Genomic DNA, 27,885 nt, shown 5'->3' with positions numbered 1-27,885 from the left:
AAAAAAAAGAAAAGAAAATTTGATCCACAGGTAGGAGGCTGTAAATGCAGTCATTTGAAGAAACCAACATTTTCAGAGCAGTCTTGCAGGAACTGTCACCTTTAGCAGTTAACTATCAAACAAGCGGTGATGGGCAACTAATAACTGCAGAATGGAACCTAATACACCTACAAATACCAGGTGATGTGGTGGAAGCTTATAAACATTAGGAAGTATGTAGTACTCAGAAAACCATGGTGTTTATGAAATGGGAGGTTTAGGAGCACATTCAGATGTACGTGTTCCTAAGATATAATTTAACAAGTTTTCAGAACTATCCAAACGGAAGGCTTACAAACTTTAATCTTCAGAACAATATGTGAATATTCACCCAACAATTTACAACAATAACAATATCCAAACAATACAGAATATGAAGTGATAAATGTATACACAATGTTGTTCTTCCACTTCACCCAGTGCTTGTAAACAGTTGTTGAAGATGGTCTAACCTGAATCAAAAAATATTCCAGTAGTTATGCCAGTAATAAACATGTAAGAGGGCAGACTTAAACTCTCACAGTAAAGGATTTAATGTGACTTAACATTAAACTTCCACACCCAAAATTAAAGTGTTAATTCATTGCAGTGTTGTACCAATTTTTAAGCACAAGGTGAGGATAGACCACTAAGTTACACATTTAGAAGAGGCTGTAGGAAGGAGAAGACAGTAAATCTACATGCACATTTAAGGACACAGTGTAAGCTGCGTTTGCCTTCATGACAAATCCAAGGTTACATTAGCAAGGGGAAAAAGGACAACCTTGCCAGTGAGGTTAGCAGTAGCACTGTTCCACAGATGGAATTTTTTTTAAGCGCCCTTTGCTGTTACAGATTTTGGTGGTCTTCCATCTTTAGCTGCTTTACATTATCTTCATTAATAATTATCTTTCTGCATGTAGCACTTGAAATGAGAGTCTGGCAACCATCACCACACTATGTTATAGTTACATGTCTTACAATAACAGACTGAGGGAACTGGGCTTGTTCAGCTTGGAATGGAGAAGGCTTCAAGAGACATATGAGCAGACTGCCCATTCATGAGAGGAGGTTGTCAGGATGACAGCCAGGCTCTTCCAGCGAGAAAGGGTGTACGCTGAAACAAAATAGGGTCAAACAGGATAGGAGGAAAAATTTTTCCACCATTATTGCAGTCAAGCAGTGGAACAAGTTGCCTCAAAAGGTTGTGAAGGCTCTGTCATCTTCAGTTTTTCAAGACTTGGCTGGATAAAGCTCTGACTAAGCTGGTCTGAGCTCTGAGCTGGCCCCACTTCGGGCAGGAAGTTAGACTAGAAACCTCCCAAGGCCCCTTCCCACTTGAGTTAGCTTACAATTCTACTGTCTTCTGGCACCCTTCCTGAAACCAGGGCTGGCAGCCTGACCCTTATGCTTTACTTATTTGACATGATTACTGAGGTGTCATTGCTGCCACCTAATCAGCTAGATGGATCAATACGAAAAATAGCACAAAATAAGTTTATTGCCAAGTCATGTCCAAGAGTTCAAAGGCATAATGGGCCCTGACTGACACCAGGGATTCCACAGAGCAAAACAATAAACTACTCTTTAGCCAAAAAAGGGAATAAAACATGGTAGATTAGGTTCTTAGGCCTCTATCCGGTCCAAGGATTTGCTGCAGTTACAGCCTTCAGATGCTAGTTGCTAATGTAGCAAAACCAACTTCTCCTGTCTGCAGAAATGGTTTGTACTGGTGCAGCTATAGGTATCAGGAACACATTCATCACTGGGCTGAGCCATGGTACTGCATGCAACAAGAGTTAGGGATTTAGGCACTGGCGTTTGAAAATTATGCTTTCAGTTACACTTGAACAAGTTTTCTAAATGGACTTGCTCTTCCATAAACCATATAATCAACAAAAGAAGAAAGATGACTGTCAGATGTCATAATATACTTTAATATTACTGGATGCAACATGTATTATATTATCTTCCATGCAATTTGACCTGAACTTTAAATAGATTCATAGAAGACTGGTTTATTTCTGCAACACTTAAAATGAGTGTGGCTATGACAAGTGTTAAATTGTAAAGTAAGCATAGTCCTTATGGTCGCCTAAACTCATGGGGTTCTACGTGTCACCAGATCCATGTAAGACCACCCTAGATAAACCCTGCTACTTCCAGATGCAGAGTCTCAACATAGTGTGCTACCTGCCCTGTATAATGCAAAAATACTAGTATTTTAAAAAGTTTAATGTTTAAGTCATAGAAGTGTCACAAGAGGTTATACTGTTTCAAGAAAGCCAATGAACATGACTTGTAATTATGTGACCACTGCTTCACCATGTAATAAGCTCATTCTACAGTTCTAATTTTTTTTTTCTTTAAATTAAACTACAGTTGAACAATATATAAATGGTTATTTTCAGCTTCTGGGGGCCACTGGAGATGTAATAAACTGCATACAGCACAACATTCTGCTAACTCTACCATCCTGAGATTTATGTACTCAGACAGTAAATTTGGTCCTATTTCACTCATAGCTATGCTTATAAGGATCAATGTTATGTTCCCTAAAGGCATTTTCATGCAGGAACACAGGCAAAAGCCAGGGCAAGTAAGTATTTGTCCATATATAAGGTTCTTTTATTGGTCATTACTACTATTCTGAAATTTTTTAAGTCACCACAAAAATTTCAAAACAAGTTTATATTCACATGTTCACAGACTGCAGTTTTGGATGTGTAAAAATCCAGCAAATATTTGATGGTAAATAAAACCAGGAACCTGCAGCATCAGTAACATCGAAAGAAAGGTACCTGCAGTTTTTCTTGAAGACCTAGCAAATACATGGTGAAAGGAGATTGTCTGTTACAACTTAAAATACATTTGCCTTGCTGTTAATGCCACTCCATTTGTCAGTTGTCTGTTGACTTGTCAGATTGAAGTCCCAACTTTACAGACACTTCTGCATAAGTGTTAATACTATGTTTAGGCTTGGTACTTTTAGTTGCAGCTATCCTCTCAGACTACAAATTCAGAACACAGACTTACTTAAATTGGGTTTGTATATGTAGCCAAGATGCTAAAAGATGCTAAGTAGTAGCCAAACCTGATACTTCAAGGAGGCTGAGCGATTACAGTGCAATATTAATTATGGTTTAATTTTCCTCTTAATGAATATTATCAGCCATGCGAAGACAGGGCTCTAAGCAGAGACAGTGGGGAAGCCCAGACTCACAGGCAAGGACTGGAATGGCGACGGAGACCTCTGGTGGGAACAAGGCGGGAAGCAATCTGGTGGTACAAAAGTCACCAGCTGTTTCTCCAAGGTGCTTGTTTTCCGAAAGAGCTCTCCCATCTGTAAACTTTACACTCGTACGTACACAATAAATAATCAGTAAACAGTCCATGTTACTTGCTTGATTTTGTTTGATATGATTAGCTGCTCTAAAACATCTCGGGAACGATCTGCAAAAGAACCAAGGAAATTCTTGTTATTCATTCAGAATATATATAGGTGGTATTTAGAAATCAGATAAATGGCAAAACTATTCAATTATAGATCTGCATTTACACTTATCTTGCTATTACAATATCACAGTTCAGATATATCTTTAGTAATTCAAAACCACTTGGTTCTTTCTGCAATCACGTAGCTGTAAAGCATCACCAACCAATCAAACTTAAAAAACCCAAGATAGATCATAACCTCTCTTCAGCTTGTCTTCCAGGCTGACCAGTCCTACTCCATTCCACTGTTTCTTGAATGGATGCTGTTCCATACTTTTGGAATAAAGTAGGGGTTTAAGATGTTAGAATATTTTTCTGAAGTCTTATCATCAACTTTGGATTTTCATCAGCATGTTGATGGGGGGAAAAAAAAGGAAAGAAAAAAACTCCAAAACAAGAAAGAAATCCCACTCTGAAGGTTGCCATGTTTCAAAGCAAAACTCTCACCTTGCTTTGAAAATCTCAGTGTACAATTATTATTTTATCTAGTAAGTTATTATTTGTTTTGGATTATTTACAGTGTGCTTTTCCAGAGAGCAAGAAGACACTATCAAGAAGTAATTACTCTTCTTACTCCCTGCATGATTTGACCTACCTGTTATCAGTGGGCATCCATGGAACAGAAAAATGTGTATCTTTGGACAACAAGTGAGGACCGCTTCCACAGCAACATCTGTCAGATTCACACAGCGTTCCATATGGATCTCCTGTTACGAAAATAGTAGTAACAAAAGCCTGTCAGAGCACCCACAGTTTTGGAAGCGGAGCTTTTCTTTGCCCAACCAATTTTCAGAGATCCCCACCCAGAAGAAAGTATGATCTACTGCTCCTCTGTGCATTGACCCCATATGTGATCCTGTACAGAGAAGGAAAATACCCTCAGGAAAATAAGACAGCTTTTCTATGAAGAGTCAACACTAAAAACATAAACCTGAGTTTTCCCACAACATATTATCATTTGAGACAACTGAGAAAACTCTTCAGTGAGATTGTATAGTGTATGAGTCCCATCAGTTTTCCTATGACACACATTCTCCTAGCTATTTCTTGTCCAGGAGAACAGAACCCAAACTGAATTCTGGGGTTTCTCAAAACAGGCAGGATTCATGAGTCTCTGCCGAAGTTCCTAATGTCTATCTATCTATCTATCTATCTAGGTCCTAAAAGAAGTCTAAGAACTTATTCCAAGGCTAGACTAAAACCTGCTCTCCATTTCTGTGCAGTTGCAAAACTAGTACTTCTTGTACATGCTAGAGAAAGAATAAATTCAGCATTAACAGATTACTACCAACTCTTTTTCTTCCCCTCTAAACTGCCTTACATATTAATAAATATAACATACAGGAAGAAATGCAGAAAAGAGACTATCAAATCTAATGCAAACAGGATTTGGGAAAATATACTTTAGGGATTCTGGGGTAAAAATAAAAAAGCCCCATTGTTTTATTGTGAAAGAGCATCTTTCCAGATTATAAACTCCAAGGATCTTGAAAGAGCACAGAAATGAAAGGGACCTTTTGTAATAAATGCAACTTTTTATCGAATGATGATGGAGAAAACAAGAACTGTATTCAGAGAAGCAAGATAAACAAAAGCTGATATATGTATAGCTTTTAGTTCACTTTAATAAGTAAGTGAAATGTGGAATCTGAATACCTCTGAATGAAGTAAGATTTATAAATCTGCCTCCTAGTTACAGCTTGAGAATTTTAAGACCCTACTTTTTTCACATGTACCTGACATTAGATCACTGTCTATAAATTTGCACTTTGATGATATGAAACAGAGGTAAGAGGACTGTGACACAGACAAGAAAAAGAGCTACACTGAAGAAGAGATTGTAGCAAATAACTCCATATTCTCTACTACATTTCTTTTTCTTACTGCTTGTAAACCAATAGACCTAAAAAATTCTAGCTGTTCATACTGATAGGACACAACTTTTGTTTTTAAAATTGGTGTTCCACACAAACCCATTACATTTTGCCTTAATAAAACTGTACAGACACCACCCCCACCACCCCCCGCCCCCAAGAAACCCATCCAAAAAAACAAATGTAGTAAAAGCACTTAAAAAAAGCACATGGCTTTTAAGAAAGCGGAAACAAGTATTGAGTGCAGGAAAATGAACAAGCAAAATCCATACCACTATTCAGTCTGGCATGACTGAAATTTCCCATTAGTTCTTCTGAAATCAAAGTCCACCACCTCAGCATTACTTTCTTGAACACTTACAGATGAAGCAGGTCTTATGTAAGCTACCTAACTTGTTCTTCCTGATCTAGTACAGCTTCCACAGGCTTCCATGTGCAGCACACAGAAAAGAAAGCCTATGCACTTTCAAAGAAATAGTAACTACAGCAATGTGACCAGGAAACACCAAAGGCCACATTTTGCAAGTGGAAATTTTTATTAAAAATAAATGGAACTACGTTGCTATGGTTTGAAGAAAAAGGGCTTACATACAAGAATATAATTCTCTATGAACTGTGGGCAGTAATAATACAGAAGAGGGAAGGTAATACTGACAGAGCAATTATACCAACATTGCTGGAAAATAGGTCAAAACCCTCTAGGAACCCTCTAAGAACCTTACAGAACCTTGCTCTACTCAATAGCAAACCCAAAACTTATTACAATATTTGTGTTTTAAGACATATGTACTGAAGACTTTTGAGAGTAACCTAGACCGAATGACCTAATCCAAATCACAGTGATACCCACTGCTTTACATTTGTAGGCTGGATACGAGGTGTCTTATGAAGACTATCTGCATAGACTCAGGGTTGTTTAGAGAATCTGTAATCAATGTTTTGCTACAGCTAAAGGTGTAACCAGCCAAAAGACAAAAATATTTTCAAGTCACTTCTAGTATACAAAAATAAGATCTCTCATTGCTATGGTCTGAAAAATAGTAATTTCATCTTGTTCCACAAGACTCATCAAGACTAAAAAGATTGTCCAAAATAGACAAAATCAGCTGGAAAAAACCAAAACCAAATCTAACTGTTCACCCTCCAAATAAAACAGTAACAGTTATATTTTTTCCAGGTTATTAATACTGTCAGTTGACCCAGATTTGGTATTTTGTTTAGGGTTGTTTGTTTTATTAAACACTAGAAACTAGCAAAAGTATGACCTGTTTCCCATCTTGGTTTCTAGATGAACAGTTTGGATTCAGAAACAGCCTTCATGAAAACAAAAACACACACTCAGATAAAAATTTACTATATAGAAAAGTAGAAGATCGTTTATGGTAAGAGGTATGGGATGTCTCTTCTCCTTTATTTTATTACTGTCTCAGTGCCTAGAGAATCTTTATGCAAAGACGCTTCACTTTCACAGTTGCTTTCATGAGTTAAGAGATTTACCTCTACAGAGGTGCTAACTGATTCTTAAATCCACGGAATTATCCACATTACAAATCCTGCCTCAGTGTGCAACAGAATCAAGAAATAACTCCAGTGAAATAAAGGGAAAAAATTAAGCATTCATCTGCATTTATTATACAACTCTCTAAAACAATGTGAGTTAAAATAAGCATACTACATTCAACAGAAAAAAAGTCATATTGAAAAGACTGAGGTTCTCAAAAAGCTGGTCTGGGACATTGCTACAGAGAGACAGAAAATATTCAATTCATAACCAAAATCAGAGCAAGGGTGTACACAAACAAAGGCAGTCAATAAAAACCATCCCTCAGAAGTAATACTGATAATAATAATTAAAATTTGATGGTATTTGCTTTTGTTCATTTCTTTCTTATTAAGTAAGTTACCTTTAAATTCTTTGAACATGTTCCACTCACTAGTGCTACAACGCCATCATCTGTCACCTAGAGAAAAAACCACATTGTTATTAACACAATGGATTAAAGCTCATCTTTTTCAAACACAGCTATTTGGGGGAAAAAAAAATAAATTATTCACTCCTTGCAGTCATTGAATACACTTAAAATTACAGTATTTTCTTCCCAACTAAGCTTGTAGAGAAAATTATCCATGTGTTTTTTTTCAGTTTATTAAACACTGTTGCATTTTAATGCCATGTGATCCAGCCTGGCTTTCTACCTGGATGTTTTCAACTGTGTAACTGCTATTTCTGCAGCTTCTTTATCTCATTTACCAGTGAGTACACTATTATGGTCAGAGCATGGCACTTTTCATTTATAAGGTTTAAAGTACTTCTGCTCTACCTAGACCAATTTTTCTCCTGTTTTCAGGACTGATGGAGATGTTCCTGAAGGAAGTTTCTTGGGTTGGGGAAAAAAAACGTAATCACAGCAGTCTTTTATCTGATGTCTTGCTTTCACTTATCTCGAAGCAAACCAGTTACATACGACAAAAATCCCTCAAACAAGCAGTCTTAGAGCAGTCATCATACACTCGTATTAAAAGGTTTATCAAAGTGATTGGCTATAGCCAGCCATGAAGCAATGATTACCTGCAAGAGAGGAGAGACAAAAGACATTCCTTACCTTAGAAAGGCAAGAAAGGCCAATTTATTAATTTGCTTCCAGGAATCAAATTCATTAAACTTCCTCCTCACTTCAAAAGCTGGATTGGGTATCAGATCCGTCACACAGGTTTTTTCATAGAGCTTGTATTAGATGGCAGGAATAGTAGTCATCAAATACATACAGTCAGGCTCAGCCAAATTTGACAGCTAGAATCCAGAAACCACAAGCTCTGTTTCTGTTTAAAGATTTGATTATTCCCATTGCACAAATTGTCTTATTGCCTTCTGGCCCTCTATTGCAAATCTACTGCACAGAACTGTAATAGAAAGGGTCAGACCAATGCAAATGGAGAGTGGACAGGAATGTCCCAGCATGGAGGCACACAAAGGCCTGTAAGAATGGCTGGTATTGTCAGTACCTAGCTTAGGAGGTCAAGATGACAGCACATTTAGCTCCTCAAGACACCCAGAGCAGGAGACAAAAGGCAGTAAATGAATAAATTCTAGTAACTCTCACAGGTGGGACAGAACGGAGAGAGTAATCACTGTCAGTTCCTAAAGGGCACATCCAAAACTAGTGCAGGGTCACCAATCTAAAACCAATCCAAGTACAGTGATATAGATTTGATAGCCTGTGTCCCTTATCCTCCATGTCATCAAAACAAACCTGGACCAGACTGCCTCGTTGGTGACTGAACTCTGGAGAGACCATCTGAATGCTACTGTCATGATGCTTGTGACTACATGATTATGACGGCGTGTTCTCAGTTTTGTATTAAAACAAAGTCCCCTCACTTCCCTGGATGAGCTCACAGTAACCACCGCTATACTATTACTACAGTGTTGCAGTAGTTTCCTACTCTGCTCTCTGCTGATCTACGTGCATTGTCTGTAATGCTACATCTGCCCATCCTCATCAAGGGATACACTCTAACATTGGGGATGTAAGGGATACACTCTTACATTGGTACCTGCTGACACGGAAGTCCCGGACACAACTTATACGACCAATGTGATCAAGTTGATGCCACTTTATTAAAGGCTACACAGCAATTTATACACTATCACAAGCTTCACGCACCGCTATCTTACTGCTAATAGGGTAAAGCTACTTGTTCATGCGCCCTTTTGCCCTCTATGATTGGTGCCGGTGTGGTGTCTACGCGCTGCTCTCCCACTAGGTAGGCATCCTGTTTTCGACAGTCCAACTTCTTTATCTTTTGGCCAGGAATGTAGTTTCTCAAGCTATCTCGGCCTTGCTTATGTCCTTGAACACAGCTGCAGCTTGTTGTTACAGTGAGGCCCCTCGGTCTGGATCGCTCATAATACGTCTGTTGTTTTCCAGCCATTCCACAGGTACCAAGCCACAAATACATCAGCTTCTTGGTACAGACCAGTTGTCACCAAACTCTGTATGTATCTCTCGCAAAGGCTTACATAGCCCAGTACCAGCAGTTAAGTACATCAGCAACCCAGCTTTGTCCTACATGAGAAGTGTCTGCACAGATAAAACAGCTAACCTGCAACTTGGCTTCTGCCAACACATTTTGCAGAGAACTAAACTGTCCCACACCCTACACAGAAGACTGTTGCAGTCTGCACAGCACTTTCAGGTAAGATTCTTCCCACAGTTATTTGCCATACACTGAGACAATCAACATTAAAGAGGAAATGTACTGTTTAATTAGTGCAGGGATTTGGACTCTCGAGTCTGTATTTCTACCTGTTAACACTGCTGTGATTTAGAGCACAGTAGAACTAGAGCAGTAAGTACAGGGCTTATGTATAAAACCTACCTCCTCAGAATGGTAACATAAGCATACTGATACATAAAGAGAAACAGGTTTCTTACATGGTCCTGGGCCAGTGTAGCAGAGTTCTTCAGGCCAAGCTTCCACTCACACTCTCTGTGCATACAGCACACAGAGCTACAGCTCCTTCTTAGTTCAATCCTTCCCTGGCCTCACCTGACCCATTTCTTGCTATTTTGCACCACTTCTATACCTTCTACTTATTGTACTTCATCTCTGTAGACACCAGATGAACCTATTTTTAAAATGGCCAAATCACCTTGAGGCATTTGGCTCCTCTAGTCTAGCTCATATCTGCTTCCTTGTTCCCACAAGTGCCTGTTCATTTATTTCCAATGCTCTCACTGTTCACTCTTTCACACAGCTTTGCCAGTTGATATTTTTACTATGCATTCTGGAACTCAAACACAAGAATATGGTTAGGCCTTGCAATCTCTACAGGCATGAGCCATCCATAGTTTCTCTACTTCATCTTAAGATTACTTTGTTTATATCTAGTATATGTTTCCATTTATTTTTTAGTCAAATGAAATTCAGAATTCTAGTGTATTAGCACCATATGATTATCAGAAAGGAATTAAAAAATATGGAAAGATTTAATTACTCAAGAAGCTTTCATCTCATTTAAAACATACAGGGAAACTCCACTATTTCCTATAAAGGAAGAGAGAGGCAAGGAAACAAAAAAGTAATGAAATAAATTTGAAGAAATAAGAGTTAAATGATAATAATAAAAATCACCAAAGAAAAGATTAAATTACTTTTGATGCCCTACTTCTGGAAAAACTGAAAGAAGAATAGCACCTAAAATAAGAACCTGCTACGTGTTTTCCAGATCTGACACTTCATTACGAATGCTCTGTGCTTGACTCACATGCAACATAATCACTCACCATCACAGACAACTGAATGCTATTCTTACTGCAAAAAATCCTTTCCCTCACTTCTTTATCTTACTGTAATTATTAAGTATGCTACAGTAGTGCTGTTGCAGCTGATTTCCCCTTTCTCATGCTAAATACTAACTTTTGCTAAAACCTCTTACCTGTCCTTTCTGACATTTTAAATGTCATTCTTTCCATGTTGACTCCATAACATAACTCCGACAAGCTATGCAGAAAGCACAGACACTCTTGAACTAGAACTAATTATGGAGTGTTTACTTGTACTAGGGGCTTATATTGCTTGACATCCTGTACTATTACTATTCAGGTCAGTTTGTCCTAACTGAAAGCAGACAACAATCTGTCCAAGATTCTACTTTCTTTAAATGAAAGATTTTGGATTACTTTACAGCTTGAAGAAAATTATGACACTAAATAAAGATAATGAACAAAAATCTCCAATATTAGGTAGATTCTAATAAAAGGTTATCTTTGGTCCACAATAGATGCTCTAATAGCAAAATGCATATTTTTCTGGTTACCAAGACACAAAATATGTCTTTTCTTTTCCTTGAAAGGAAGAAATTGGAAGTGAACTGTGGTCCTAAATCTTGTCAAGAGTAGAGTTAAAAAGATCCCCTTTCAATTTTATCATGACAATCCTAAAAAATAAACAAAAGTCAGTTAGCCAATTGCCACCACAGTTACCTGAGTAGATGAAAAGTCTACACTGTGAAGAAATTTGCAGTTTTCTCCTAGTGCCTGCAGAGATGCATCCATGATGCCTGAACAGCTGCCCAAGTTCACAATTTGTAGGAACTGGCAGTTGAGCGCAAGAGCAAGAATTCCACTGTCAGTTATATCACAGCACCTTTTAAAAGACGCTTCACGCAAGCAAGGACAGGATAAGGCCAGCGCTATGACACCTGTCAAAGAAACAGACCAATTTAAAGAATTATTCCTTTTATAACATAATCACCATGCTGAATCCAATGTCTTCTAGTCCTTGACTGTTCAACTTCCATCTCATGCTGTGGCAGCAAGACTCTGTACAAGGAAGTAATTTTGCAGTTGGTTTCTTTAAGTCAAGGATGAAAAGAAGAAAATGACAATGAACAGTGCTAGAGTTGATAAAAATTTCTAAATGCTGAATTCCCCTCCACACTGCAGAGGGATACCTGAGGGATATTATATACATGAGGTATCACCTCAGTGAGTACATGAAAAGAAGCCGATGGTTTGAAAGCAGACTGATGACAGTGCTAGGTCCCACTGACAGTGCAGTGAGTATCAGGCCAAAAGCAAGGTAACAGGTCATGTCCGAGGTCAGTTCAAGAAATCAGAACAATAGTTCAGAAGCAGGACAGGAACAAGGTACACCTATGACACAGCTCAGGTCAGGACTGAAGGTGCATTTGGGCAGCTGGTGTAGGTGGGCATGGCAGGTGAGACCAGTCATGGCCATTAGGGTCTGCTGGTGCCCTCAGAGCCCTCACAGTTAGTAATAACCAAAATATTTGCACAGAAGGAGATAGTCAATAAAATAAAAACACATGAACTACAGTTGCAACACACGAAAGGAATGAATTTCAAGGATGATGGAAATATGATGATTACAGCAGTACAGAAAATTACATCACTTCTGGATAGACAGAAATAAAAAGTTGAATGTCATTATGTTACTATGTAAGAACTTCAAAGAAACATGTATAAAATAGTACTTGCTTGAGTCAGAACCACTGAGCAAATGTTTCCTAGTAATGACAAGGCTCAGATTTCTGGATGTTGTAGCCAGCAGGTTTCTTAAAAGAAAACCCCACACAAAAATCCTGCCAGCCAAACAAACCAAACAAAAAACCCCCACCTGTTACTGAATTAGTAAAAGGTAACACTGCTTTAAAATGGGGTGGTTTGGGGTCTTTCTTCCTGTATGTAATTGAGATGAGTGATAAAGAACTGTTCCAGCTTAACTTAAAGGCTTCATAGTTGACTCTCAGTTTAAAAAGGGCTCAATTTATAAGTAGGAAAGTTAGTAAAGTTGGATGGACTAGGAACTTGCCAATAAAAAAACAGTTTTCCCAGTTTTAATTGCAAAGCAATCAGGAATCTCTATCCAAATAGATGAAAAGTATACATAAAGAGCTCTAGGCTTAGCTGGTACTTTAAGAACTGTACTAGAAATCAGCGGACAGATGAAGGCATGGAGGGAAGACCATCGCAAACTGTATCTTATGGGTCAAAAAGTATAACAATGAGGTGACATTTAAAATAAATAAAATCAATTTTTAAAAATTCAACCAATTACTTAAGCAAAAAGATAAGTATATCACTATGCAGTGGTAAGAAAATACAAACCAAGACTCATCTAATGTATGGTACACATTAGCTCAATACTAAATTAATATTTTGCCTCAATTTTCAATAAGGATGAGTTAATGATGGAGCAAAGGAGTAAGTGTAATCAAAAGACAAAACAAAACTTGTGGAAATAAAACTCCACAAGCTTAATTCTTTTAACATAACTTGAAACTGAAGGTTAAAATTAACAACTGAAATCCTAAAGCAAGTCTTTTAGGTCAGAGAAGATGCTATAAAGCTGATTTATTAACAAATACATTTAAATAAAAAAGGGGAAAAGAGTCATTTAGGAAATCACAAGCCTGAACTTTCAACCCCAGTGGTACTGGTAAGGCTCTGGCACAGGTTTTGAGGAAGGAATAATCAAGATGAAGTGGAAAATATGATCAAATGTAGCATAGTTTTACCAGAAACCTGGCATGAGAGTAACCTTACAGCTCTCTTTCATAAGATAATCAGTGCTCTAGACCTATAATTGACACCACTGTAGTGACTTTTGGTTAGTATTCGTGTGGCATTGGGGATTTTTGTAAGCAATTTTAACCCTAGATATTTTTTTGCAATTCCCTCCACTCTAACAAGAAGAATAAAAGAGAAGTAAGATCCCAGTTATCGGTGCACAGATAACATACCTTCTGAAGTGATTCCGAGTCTGTTTTCTTTGCAAGAATTTAAGTTGATCTTTTTCAGTTGCTTGCAGTTATAAAGCTGCAACAATGCATTATCCGAAATATCACAGTCTCGGAGGTCTAGAGACTCTACAGCAGGGTGCAATATCTGTAAAGAAAACCTACCATTTCAGTCAAACTCTACTACATCACAGAACTTGCATATTTTTATCTAAAATACTTGTAATGCTAGACATCATATAGAACTTCTAAAAAATATTCACTAGAGGATGGGTTTAGCAGTCCTAGGACCTAAACTCCAAAGAAAACTTGGTGTATTTGCCACAACAGTTCATCTCCTACAGCATGAACGTTCAGTTTCTGTGATCACGTCTAGAGTAGAAGCACATTAACACTACTATTTAAACAGTGGAAGTACTATTTTGACTGTACAGTTGCTAACACTAGTGCTTCTGTCAGTACAGCTGTGTTCACCGAGTGTAATACCTTCAAACTTACTAGCACAATTTTGATAGCAGAAATCTGAAGTATAAAAAAATACTGTGATCAAAACTTAAATCTGCTGAACAGGTAAGGGTAATACTTGAAAGATATTCTGCCCCAGAGTATTTTTCTCACCTACACACTCTTTTTTCATAAACAAGCACTCTCATTATCATACCATGAGGAGGTATCAAATCCTCATTAAATAGGCTCTTTCACTCCCACAAGACCATAGGTTGGAGTTTTTGTGAAATCTTCCCCAAGAGGACATTTATGAAATTTAGACCCTAAGCAATGGAAGGCTTCAGATTTTAGTAACAATAGCCATATATCTTACCTCTAATTTAATTTTCAAGGATTCTCACTACATTTCAATAAATACTATTTATAGCCCTCTCTTCTGCAAACAAGCTATACCTTTGCTGAGCCATCCTTCAGACCAACAGGCAAGTGTTAAGTGTTAGATCAGGTTTTCACATTACCTTATATTGCTCCCTTCAGTTTGTCATTCCCTGACTTAACTCACAAGGATTAAAGCATATGGTAAATTTCCAAACACAAGCAAAGATAACAGCATAGCTGACAGGCTTGTTAAAGGTCTATTCCTTTCTCAGGTTCACCATTCTAACAGGTACAATAAAGATATTATAAGGAATACCATTTTTCTGATTTGCAAATATATAAAATGCTAAAATCTTTACTGACAAAGTCTAATAAACCTTCAGAAAAAAAAGCAAAAACTTCTAGTAGATTATAATTGCAACCTTTCTGCAAAATGAATGGCAGACCTCAGCTTTTTCTCCCCAAATGCTGAAAGCCTCAAGTATGTCTCTTTATGCCACAAAACCAGCAATATATCCCACAGTACACTTGTGAGTAGTTTTCACAAGACAACATTCAGCTCTTTTTTCACTCATATTTCTGAATTCATATCTAAGGAACTAAACAAGCCAAACTCAGAGATGACATACTTAAAGCCAAAGTGACTATGAACATTTATTCAAGATGTTTTCCCTGACTGCTAGCTTGTTTTCACAATTCCAAATTGCCTAGGACACAACAAAAGTAAGCAAACTGCTGGTTTTGAACCCAACTGAGAAATCTATGAGAAAAAGAACCATTCAATGGAAGGAAGTCTAAATGAGAAACAACAATACTATCAGAACACTGCCTATTTAAAGTAGCTAGAGTATTAAGCTTCCCTAGCTCATGATTCTTCACATGCTCAGGTATTACTTAAGAGGTTTGCTTTCTACTGTTATTCACAGATTCATGTTCACTGAATGTATATACTAAAATCTAATCTGTCTCAAAGAAGATGGAATTTTAGATAGAGTAAGGATTGTTTGCATCCAGAGTACAGGAGATTGAAGTATAGGCTTACATCCTGTGGACACATGCTGAATGACTTTATAGATCTTTAAGGTAAAAGTGAGTTGAAATAAGAAGTTTAGCATGCATGTCATGGAAGGCTGCTCCAAGCAAAAAGCAGAGTAAGGAAAAAAAATGCATGATAACACAAATCTGGGCAAGAACAGGAAAGTAAGAGATGAAATAGAAGTTTATACATAAGCGCAGGTTAACAGAATTTCAACTGGAAGAAATCTACCTTTAAGCAAAATGCTTCAATGCCACCAAAGAAAGGACATGCATAAAAGTAAATGAAATAGCATAGCCTGGAAAATTCCGAGAACAGATCTAGCTGCAATACTGTGGAGACTATGAAAAAAAAGGGCAGGACAGAAGCAATAGCAAAGAAAAAAAATTACTTATCCATATGGAAGACTGAGACATTGCAAATGTGTCACATGTAGAATACTTTGGCTATACATGATGTGAACAAGGAATAATAAGAGAAGAGCTAAACAACATAAGCTATTTTTGCCTCACTGAGCAACAAGAATATCTGCAAGATGAAAGAACAGGAAAACTGAAGGGCAAAACGGTATGGAGAAACAGTATGAATTCAGAATCCAAGAGGTGGCTAGCATTTTTTTAAAAATACAAGTGAGATAAACCTGGAAACTGTTAGCAAAGAAAACTAAGGTATAACATGCCCAAGAAAAGTGATGACAGCTAAAGATAGAATCACAGGAAATTGCAGGAATGGAGAAAGGAAAAACATATGAGAAAAAAGAACCAGAACAGAATATCCCAGTGTAAGATGGAAAACAGGCTTCAAGAGAAGGCACTGATCAACTGCTGAATGAAGACAAAGACAGATGAGATTTTACAAAGAGACAGAGGAAAAGGTTGTAGCTTAAACTCTCTGGTTTATTTCCAGACTAAAGATATCCTAATAGGTTTTGTGCATTGATACACACACAATCATATGGTTTCAATTATATACATCTTGTAGGATGCTTAGACAGGATTACTTACTGAAAAGACAGCCTAAACCAAATTTTCTCAATTCAAATTTTCCAAAATAAGATAAATGAATCAGACTTTGATTTTTACTCAAAGCCTTATTTCGTGCAATCAGAAAATGGTGCATACTAAAGATAAATTTTTTTGTTCATAAGTTTTCCCCAATACTTCTAATTCTGCCTCTAGTCTTGGCTTCACTATTCTGACTCTGAGAAACTGATACTATTTGCCTCGTCTGAGTTACAGGTCAAAGCAGAATGAACAGGGCACAATTAATTTTCTGTTTCACCAAGGCCAACCTTTAGCTTTCCTCAATTCTCATGCCTCCCTTTGAGGCTAAACAAGATAACAGTAGATAGATACCAAAACAGATGTGTCCCTGAATTTACAGCTAACAAAAAGGAATTAACTGGTTTCATTTTGAAACACTGACACACATCAGTGAGCAAAAGGGATGAGAAAATTTGAACTACTGATTTCTAGCCCTAGTATCATCACATTTCAAATAATCAATACTTAAATAAATTATATGGAGATCACGTGCATAATGTCAATAGAACATAACAGAAATCTAACAAGTTCCTGAAATCTTTTCATTACTAAATTATGCACTAGCTTCTTGAAACATACTACATTCAGGAACAGAGACCGGTTTGCAATAGAGCCTAGTTTCCCCATACTGAAAAGGGATAATATATGTCAGTTGATTACATAGAAGTCAATTATCGCTGAAGGGAGAATGTTTTTAATTTACTTGTCACTACAAACATAATCTTATTACTACAAATACAGGACTATTAACATCATGAAGTTTAAGAAAAAAACCTGTAAAGACATAGACAGAGTAAGCAGGCCTGAAATTATCTGTTGTCTCATGTAAACAGTTTTAGTTTAGTTCATCCTTGTGTATTAAGTATCACAGACAGAATAGTTTTGAATGTGTTCTTACCTCACTGATATTTGAATCAGTTATTTGCCCTTGCCTACTCATTAATTTAATCAGTTTATCCTTTATGTTGGGTGGCAATGACTTAATATCTGCAGCATATCTGGAAAGGTTCTTTGTCAAACATTGAAGGCATCTGAAATAAAGGAAAGTTACAGTACAGTCAAAAAGAGGCATTACATATTAGAACTAGAACAATCAAGCCATAAGATGTCATCTTCTGCATCCAGCTATGCTACTTTCAAACCTTATCAATTCCAGCTGTTCCATGCTACCACTAATTCAGCTGTTGCCCTTTGAGGCCAGTCATCTGATCCTTCTGTGCAAGCATTCCCCAGTCAACCGCAGGCAAAAACTGTAGCCTCATTCACTGCAATCACCAACCCAGCTCACAAAATGAGTTTGCTGGTAGTATATTCACAAACTCTAAGAAAAGCCTTTTTACCAGCTAAGCCTCCACTTGGCAGGCAGCAAAATCTTTAGTTGGGACAGCTAGTTCCAGAGAAGGGACACTTCTTTCACCGCAGTTAAAAACATTAAGGAGGTATTTTCAGATGTAGCATTTTGTTCACTGTCTAGTTTGCAGTATTCTTTTCATATGAATTGTGCTGTGTAACCCTGTGCTCAACCTTTTAACTTTGTGCTTAAAACTAGATCTGATCACAGATGATTGTCACTTGAGGCAGAAATTTTTAGTGGGGTCCAAGAAATCTCAGATCAACAAGCTCGTGGTCCTGCAAAGTAATTAGGCAAATAAAACAACGAGTGGACACGTAGCAAATATAATATATTGGGGAAAGTGAACCCACTTGGATTTTTACAAGGTATTCAAAAAGCCTCATCAACAATGGTTCTTCAAGAAATTAATCTGTCCTGGGATGAGAAGGAAGGTTGGGTGAAATCCTATCACAATCAGAAACACTGATCGGTTTGACTCATATAGTCATTCCTTTTCTAATAGCAGTATTTTAGGCCTCCTTCCTCCAACATGTTTATTCATCAGAATGATTTATCAATCTGAAGGAAAGCCTGATTATCGTATACACCGGGCTAGGGATTTTGAACTCAATAATGTCAACACATACTGCATTTTCCAGACATCATGAACACCCTGCTCTCTGGGCACCTTTTGTACTAGGGTAAAAATTGTTTCCTGTTCTGGGCAGTCTGTTCCCTTGGCCAGATACTGAAACTTGACTTGCACAAAGTTTCCATCATGAGATACTGTTGCATGAGAAATTGCAAACAAATCTCAAAGACACACAGGGCTTACATATTTATCTGGAAAGGAAGGACCAAGCAGAAAAGTATTAATAGGCCTACTAGAATCACAGAATAATGGGTGATGCTTTAAGACAGACTTTGAAATCGTAGAATTTTATCTGTGTGAATGCAAGAAAAAGGGATCATTTCAGTCAGAATACATTAAGAGACTTCAGAGGGTGTTACCGGACTGGGAGCACAGAGAGTAGTAAAGGTTCTGTGACTCTCTTGGGTTAAATTAAGGTGAAACGACACCAGACGACCAGTTAAAATGCTTTACTTGTGGTAGAAACAGCTTAAACTCAGAAAAGGATAGTAAGCAATGTGGTATCTTATAAGAAAGAAAGGAAAGAAAAGAAAAAGGAAGGAGAGAAAGAGAGTCCAGATCACCACTCCAGGTTTCAGTGTTGTCTCAGGTCCAGTAATCTTGGGTGGTGGGTGCACACACAGCAAGATTTTCTGTCGACTTTTAAATTCATCTTATCAGCTGATTAGCATATTAGTCCAAGAGAGACAGATATTTCATGAACTTATTTCCATGAGAGATGAGGAAAAAGTGGAGCATGGGTTCTGTGCATGCATTGAGGGGGAATGGGGTGCACCAACTCCCTTGTCCAAATTAGTCAGTGATCATGATCTCCCACAGCTGCCACAGATTTTTGCTGACTTCATGCTTCTTCGGCAATCATCTGGCTTATTCTGGGGCAGGATGCTCACCTCTTATCAATGTTATCACCTCTTCAACGTTAGCAAGGCCTAGATCCTATCAGGCTTACACAATACAGCCACAAAGCATCAGGCTTGCAATGGGGCTGGTGATCAGCAAGGCCTGGATCATATCAGGCTTACACAGTGGAGCCAATGATACCCCCTTTGAGGCTTATCTAAGGAGTCTGGCAATACAACTGCAAGGGAAGGAGGACCTGCGTCCTTTGATACACTCTGCACTTCCTTGGGTGGTGTTCCTTAGACTAATCACAAAGGCCACAGCTTGTCCTTGAGGTTTTCTGTGTGGATGAATGTTTGAGGCACTAATTCCTTCAGTTCCTTACAGAGGAAACAGAGCTTTTTGAGAGAAAAACATGAATAACTTTACTTAAGCAAAATAAAAAAAGAGATCAGTATTATCCAGATATATGTGGAATAGTACCCAGGTAGAACACCTGAAATAATGCTTTTCAAGGTCAAATATACAGAAGAGTATTCACTTATGCAATAGTAAGTACTATAGAGGGACACTAATGGGGCAATCCTGGTTTTTTTAAGATTTCTAAGGCACTTTAATGTATCATAGGATACACAAAATGTTAATGTCCCAACCTCTGCAACTTTAAATTACAATCACAGGCTTACTGAAACACCAGAGGCAACTCCGGGAAGAGTTTATGAATAGCTTCTAAGCATCCTGACCTTCAGAGCAATCACCAGTCATTAATATGCTAAAAGACAACTGCTGGTCCTTAAGGAAGAAATTGCAACTCTCTGAAGGGAGATTTTATTATCAAAACCCAAAGTCCCTAGGTAAATGAGGAACATAAACTAGAGCGAAGCTAACCAACATCCAGAGATAAGTGAAAAGGTAATATTTTGTTGCCTAGGAAATGCCAAGACTTTAAAAAGCATTACACTACACCAAAACTAAAATGGAGAGAGTTGAAATGAGGGAGGAAGGGTAACCCCTCACTGTCCCTCTCTTGCTTAGAAACCTAACATGAGTTCACATAAGTACTTTGAATTGGAGGTTCTATTATCTATTGATCATAGCTACCTGAATTAGATTCCCTAGGCCAACTTTTCCTTTTAAATCCTATCCAAAATGTTAAAACATTACTGTCCTATATTTTGCTTTTGTAGAATCAATATTTTTGCATTAAGTCACCCCACTAGTAAACTCAGAGCAGCTACTGTAACTGCACAGTAACTTTATTGTAGTTGGCACCTAGACTTTCATGTGATCTGGATACACACAGCAATAACTAAGATTGGTAAGTAAAGACTATAATGCATTCACTTGGCAGACAGATTCTGTCCCAGTCTAACTTAATGAAAGAAACCAGAATCCTGTTTTTCATGGACAGGGAAAACTGAGTAGTGCTTTACTCCTGTAATGACCTGATAAAATACCATTCCTTCTTGCAAAACCCCCAACTGCTTTCTCCCTGCTCCACATTATCACATTAGTTAGAGCAGCTGTTTACAGTTCAGAGTTGTCTACAAACTGTAAAATGGCATAACTCATGTGCTCCAAATGTATCAAGAGATGCAGAACAGAAAAGGCCTATGATCTTTAACCTTAAGCTTTATGACAGGGTTAGAGTCTCATGACAGGACAAATGTGTATATTTCCAATACATAAACCAGTGAGATGAGGAGCTAGGAAATTAAAATAGGATATAGAAATTAGGCACTTAGGAAATGAAGATATAACTTAGTTGAAGATATAACTCAGTTTAGAGATACAGATGAAAGACTTAGCGATTAGGTTAGGGGCTAGAGGCCCATTAGTTAAAAGATAACTAAGATTAAATAGGATAATAGATCATAGTTGATGGACCAGAGAGCAGAACAATATGGAAACCTTGATTAATGGAAGCTGTGAGGGAACGCTTCCTGATGGAATAGGAAGATAGCATTAAAAACTGGTCAAAATCAACCCCAGGTCTGGCCTGAGTCCAGGAGGCTACAGAGACTGAGCAAGGAACAGAGGTAAAAAGTTCAACAGTGAGGAAGAGGAGCTACTTCATCTCTGCGATCCCAGCCCATGACCACCGGGACATAGTGCGCAGACGCGACTAGGAGGAGACCAGGGCGGAACATATGAAAACGACTTTCAGGCTCATTATAATATGAAGCGGGGAGATGTCATGCATATGTATAGGCATATTATGAATATGTGATGCTTTGTAGCATAAAGCCAAGACAAGGTGCCACGAGAGGCGCACACGTTTGTGGTGGAGCAATCCCCCATGCGCCTCAGCGCTGAATAAACATACCTACTTTATAACCTTAGAGGTTGTGGAGCCGTGTTTCTGCAAGTCACCAGAAATTAGATATTTATGACTAACTATTCTACAAATAGTCTAATTCACATCAAGGTGAAGCTTATACTAAGTTACGTCACCTGAAATAGAATAGCAGACAGATGTTAGAAGTGGGACACATCGGAAGGAGAAATGAACCAGGAGAACAGATACTAAAATACGTTTAATGGCAAATAACAAAATAGACACACCTTCCTGCATTCTGTAGGGTTGGATAATTTATATTTATAGTAAGACCATAAAAGGAAGCTCTGTTTTGAAAGTGATGCTCTACTTCTGTTCTCAGTTTCGTTCATGCAGATGCACCCATCTGCAGATCTTCTGATGCCTTTGTAAGACCTTAGTTTCCCAAGACACTGACAGGTTAGATAATGCACTGGTCTGCAATAGGCTGGCTCCCTGTTAATGGTATCTGTTACACAGGAGCTATCTATTAATGACACATGGAACAATCAAACCTGAGCAATATCTAACTACATACTCTTGTAATGACTTACACTTCTTTATCATGTAGTGACAATCTTAATTAAAACACCTTTAAATTTGACATTTCATTTGTGTTGCTCTAAAAGTCTCATTTTTGATGGTAGAAACTCTCTTGGTTCTGAGCTCATGTCTGGGCATGAGCATGTCAGCTTAAAACACCTGCTGGGGCTCCAAGAGATTTGTAATAGCAGCCTCCTAGAAGTATGACAGCTAAAGCTGTTACCTGCCCAGCTGCCTTCTCCACCTCTGCAGCAAGCGTTGTTGCTGCCAGGCATCCACTCTATTTGGTAGGCCCTGCAACTCCTACACTCTCAGCTTTCAACCAAGCACAATTATGTAAACCAACTACAAATGTGGCGTACCTCAATAGGCTGGCCTTAAAATTGCATCAGCTAGGAGTGCATGTGTAAGTTGGTCATTTCTCATGTTGGGAACAATAACTTCAGGGAACAGAAACTAATATAAGATATAACTTGAGCAAAAAAAATAAGGTAAAAAGAATGTTTCTAAATATTTCCAGTATGATGGTCTTGTGCATGTGACCTGTGGAGTGCTAATTTCTCTTTTGGTGTAGAGGGCAAAGGTCAACAAGCAGCAGACAAGCAGCACATACCATCAAGCAGCAGAAACACATTAATAAATGCACTTTCTGTTAGGTTTGGAGATCTTCAAAATAACAGCCTTGTTAGAAGGACCACTCCATACACTAATAGATTCGTTTCAGTTTTTAGTTTCTGCTGTAAGTTCTGCTAGCTAAACAATAAGCCTAAAGGTTAGCGTAAGAAAGAAGTTTGAAGTGCAGCCTGGCATAAATAGATGGCCATCACCCAATTTGTGTAAGACAAGAAACAATACACTAAAATTACACAGATTTGTTAAAAAGTTGTGTAATTATTAGTTTTAAGTATTAGTCTTACCAGTATAACAATATATCATCATATTAACATAGAAAATTGCTGCAACAGTACTAATAAAGTAGTGTAAAAAAGATCAGTAACCAATCAAAAGTAGAAATTGTTTATGGTATCAAGCACTACAGTACATGTAAAGAGAAATTACTAGGTCTAAGATCTAAGGTTAATCATGAGAACATAAGCATATAGTGTAATACAGATCTTAAATATCAACAGATGAATCATGCACAACAGAACAACTATGGGCACTGTTTTAGTTTTGCAAAAAAAAGAAAAGTTATCAGCAAGACAGAACCCTTGTAATTAATTTCTATTAGAGGTCCAGCTGTCATTATACACCACTTTAACCAAATGTAAAGTCCAAAGAGAGGTTGAAAAGGCTAGTTCCACACCCCTCTTGTCTCCTCAACCACTTTTTACTGCACCTTCCTCATGCTGCCTCTGAAATTCACAGCTGCAGTGTGAGCGGTTCAGCATCTGATCTGAATGAAAATTCCCCTGACTAAAACTGTGAGGTAACAGAAATGATACTGCCAGAACAATGGTTGAGGGCAGGGGGCAGCAGCAGCCTAGAGTTAAGCCAAATTAGATTTAGCATACAAGCCACAACTCCCGAGTCCCTACAGACAACTTTTTGGAACAGAATCTTGTCTGGCACCAGAATGCCACCAAATCACAGCAAATTAAATACATACCAAATACAAACTCTTGAGAGATCAAAATATTAAGGCTCTATAATCTGAAGTGTACCACAGATTTAAGCAAGGAAAGAAGCAAGATTTCCAGTGTGGAAGCACATTAAAAAAAAATCACTAAAGTAGCACAGTGTAATAAGGACACCTGTAGCAGGTCTCTGCAGAAGACACTGTAACGAGGAGACATCAACTTCAAGCAGAATCTGGGCAGAGTTTAACCACAGGCCTTGCCTGCAGAGACCCATCTGTTAGCACAAGTGACCATGACATAACCTGAGCACACACTGTAATCGCCTTTAACTCATTCCTCTGGAGATGTGTAAGAATGCAATGCCTTCACCGACCCTTGGAGGCTGCTGGATGAACTTTGCTGACTGACTGTGAATTAAGGAACAGAGCTGAACATGGCTTGAAGGTTTGCCTGACACATCTAGGTCGCTCTTACGAGAAGTACGAGTTAGTAAATACTGGGAGTTCTTGTTTTGGCTAACTATAAACAGGGGCCTAACCCTCTGCAAGGGTATGCTATATACCGAGACAGTTGCCTTTAGGCAGTATGCCTTGCTATCTAGGAAACCATAAATTTTTGTAACCAGACTGCTTACTTATCAGGGATTAACCACAGGATGTATGGAATGTTTGATAAAATTCTTATATAAGCTAACTGAAATTCTGCCTCGGTGGAGGTGTATTTTGCAGGGTGCAGACCCTATGCTCTCCCTGCTAGCGAAAATAAAGGTGCTTTTGGCTTACAGTCTGTCTGTTCCTTTGAATCAACTGCAACAGAGAAGCCTGTGCTTGGCTCCAACTCAGTACAAGTAGATTACACCATCCACAGTCTTTGTCTTGTTGTAAGATTAAACAGCATATAACATTCCTTTACTTGACTGCAGAAATGAAGAATAGTTGTTTACTTATAAAAAAAAAAATCTTATCAAAGATCTAAAGACTATGAGTGCGAATGCACCACCGACGGGATCTGTGCAGCATGCTGATCAATGTGAAGGGGCTTCTCTTATGCTGCAATAGCTGGGGTTCTCAGCATCAGAAAGGATGCAAGATTGCTATCACATCTTCTACCACTACTATTCTTTATGCAATAAAACAGTTAACTAGCCTTGAGAGCCCATGTCTTTCCTACTGAGATCCCAAATGAACCAGCAGCTCCTCGATGCAAAACAGCACCCTACCTTTGGCTAGGGTGAGTCAAACAGACTTTCCAAGCCCTCTGGGGGGCTATGTCTGCACCTACCATGTGACTGTTCTCTCTTCTCTGATGGACGCCTATTGAGTCATGTGAATGAGCAAGCAGTCCTTTGTCATACAAGGGCACACACTTCAGTTTTGTGCTAAATACATATTTATCATATGACACATACATTTTGGTCACTGGGTAAATGAGCTTTTCTGGCAATTCGTCCTGAAGGAGGCAGATTGTCAGCATATACTGTAGTACATAAAAATAGTTGCAGCTAAAAACTTAATACAGACTTAAGATTAATTTTTTTCTCTTGAAGATACTAAGTGGCTAATGCAGCCATGCTTGAATAGGGACCTGCAAATCTAGATTTAACTACTTAGTTCAAATTTGCAGAAAATACTCCAAACCCAATGCAGATACATGGAAATCAATGTGAGCTATGCCAAATCTCCTAGTTAACTGTCCCTTGCCACAGAATTTTAAATTTAGCTTGAGAGAAAAGCTTATCAAGATTAATCACATTATTTTCAAAAAGCTAGTTGACATTCTCAGAGTACATTACTGATCTGCAGCTTAAACAATCATTTAAATTATAAATGTTTTCACTGTTCCTGTACTTTATAGGAAACAATAAAACACTTTTGGCTACACCAGGGCAACTATAATCTTATCTTCAGTGCTTTAAAAGAAGAATAAAGGTCTAAGACTAACCGTATTGTTTGCTAAGCTATTTTTGTTTTATCTTGTCAAATCAAATACTTTATCCCTATGCTGTCTCTATCTCCCTCCTAAACACAAAGGAATTTCACATAATGAAAAACTCAAAGCAAAACACCATTCAGTAGATTCACTGAGGCCGGATGAAGTCAGAGATCCCTGACCATCCCTCTACATCCAGATCTGTCAAGGATCATCCTGTTACCTACCTGTCAAACCCTGTCACCCCAAACCCTGTCACTCCTGTCAAACCCTGCCACCTGTCCTGTAACTCCTCCCAAACTGTCACCTCTGCCAAACCCCATCACCTACCCTGCTACCCCATCAAACCCTGTCCCCTCCCCTATAGCTCCTGGTGAACGCTGCCAAACCCTGTCACCACGATCAAACTCAGTCACGTACTCTGCCACCGCTACCAAACGCTGTCACCCGCTCTTCCACCCCCGCCAAAGGCCTGCCAAACCCTGTCCCCCTGGCCAAACCCTTCCTCCGGGCTCCCCCATGGGAGGGCCCGCGGGCTGCCTCGCTGCGCTGCGTTTACTCGAGGCCGCGGCCTCGCTGCGAGGGGAGCGCTCTGCCCCGCCCGCCCGGCCCTGAACCCACCGGACTTCCCGGAGGGAAAGGGGGCGGGCGGGTACAGGGGGGAGGGTGGCGGGGCGGCACTCACAGGTCCAGGAGGAGCTGGGCTTCCTCGCCGGCGCCGTCCCAACCGCCGCTGAAGCGGCTCATGGCGGCGGCGGGAAACGGAGAACGCGGCGCCGCCGCGACCCAACAGCTCCGGGGGATGGTGCCGAGATGGCGGCGGCTCCCTCCGTTTGGCGGGCATGACGGGAGATGTAGTCCCGCTCCCGGCCCGCCGTGGGATCGCCTCAGCCGTTGTGGCGGGAAACGGCAGGAGTGCCTCATGAAGCTGCCTGAAATATTGTGAAAAACACCAAATCCCGCACAAAGGGGCTGTCTCCCCCCTCTTCCAAGCCAAAACGTCTTGCTAACACTTTTTTTTGTCTTGCTTTTCATCTTGCTAAACTTTTTTTTACTGAGAATAAAGTAGGCCAATGTCAATTTAGCTTCTGGAATGTGTGGACACAACTGAAAGTTGGTGATTTCATGAAGAAGAAAGGGCTTTGAAGATAAGACAGTGATAAATAAGGCAGTTGGGGCCTATTCTTGAAGATAACAGGAACAAGAATGTGACGAATTAAAACAAACCAGCTCAAGATTCAACACAGCTGCACCACACCTCCTAAACTGACCTTTGTGAGAATGCGTGAGCACTGAGAGCAACCAGCAGACACGGTGAGGAAGACTACCAACAACCACCAGGGACCCCTCGACACCACCACCCTGCAAGAAAGTGCATGCATAATTAGGATGCAGATATTGTAATTAGTTCCAGGAAATCTAATGTATATGAAACTCATTGCTCAGAAAAGTTATGAATATGCACTATCTCACTGTATATTAGCTGCTGCGTATAGATCTGGGGCTCACTCACCTTTGCAAAGCTATTCACATGTGCGCCCAGCACTGCAATAAAGAATGTCTGCTTTCTAAAACTCCAAAATGAGTCTTAAGAGAGTTTCTCTGATGGTTTCTATGGTAACACCAGCGCTTACTATTTAAGACAGAGTATCTTCCCAAGCCTGGAAGAAGTACAGGGGAGCTTGGGGAGGTTCGGAGCCTTCAGGCAAAGGGGTACAGTTGTTTTAACCACTGTTTCCCTCATTCCTGCCATCAGTGGAGGAAATGTGATGCTTGTGAAGAGGGTGACAGGAAGAAGTTTCACAGAGCATGTGTGCAGGCTGTGGCTTTTTACTCCATTACATCAAAATCATTCATGGGATTCTTGACAGTTTAGGAAAACATTTTTCCAACAAAAAACATTTTCAAATAAACACATTAAAAAATATTTATTTTAGCATTGGGAAGGCAGAAACTCCCATGTCAGTGGGAGGTGCTGGATTGAGTAGGGAGTACTAGCAGGCCTCCCTGGAGATCCCTTTCCTGGGGTCAGGAGACATGATAAAGCTGCAGCAGACTGTGTGGTACTGGCAAATTCAGTGTACCTGTGTGATGAACCTAACCAGCAGACACCCCTGGCTGACAAGCAACCAAT

The 27,885-nt window shown here is 39.0% G+C and overlaps 1 protein-coding gene across 1 annotated transcript; it reads right to left on the bottom strand.

Moving 5' to 3' along the window:
* Positions 1-314: 314 nt before the first annotated feature.
* AMN1 (antagonist of mitotic exit network 1 homolog) lies at positions 315-26,753 on the bottom strand. The gene is given in 8 exon segments (XM_074871571.1): positions 315-3,471; positions 4,109-4,220; positions 7,292-7,348; positions 11,375-11,592; positions 13,657-13,801; positions 17,456-17,588; positions 26,437-26,541; positions 26,543-26,753. Coding segments are annotated over 8 exon segments (897 nt in total). The 5' UTR covers positions 26,596-26,753; the 3' UTR covers positions 315-3,397.
* Positions 26,754-27,885: the final 1,132 nt, after the last annotated feature.

The sequence above is a fragment of the Strix uralensis genome, chromosome 5, assembly GCF_047716275.1.
Source record: "Strix uralensis isolate ZFMK-TIS-50842 chromosome 5, bStrUra1, whole genome shotgun sequence".
Lineage (NCBI taxonomy): Eukaryota > Metazoa > Chordata > Aves > Strigiformes > Strigidae > Strix > Strix uralensis.
The sequence above is the reverse complement of the archived record's forward strand: the minus strand, read 5'-3'. Positions and strand labels throughout refer to the sequence as shown.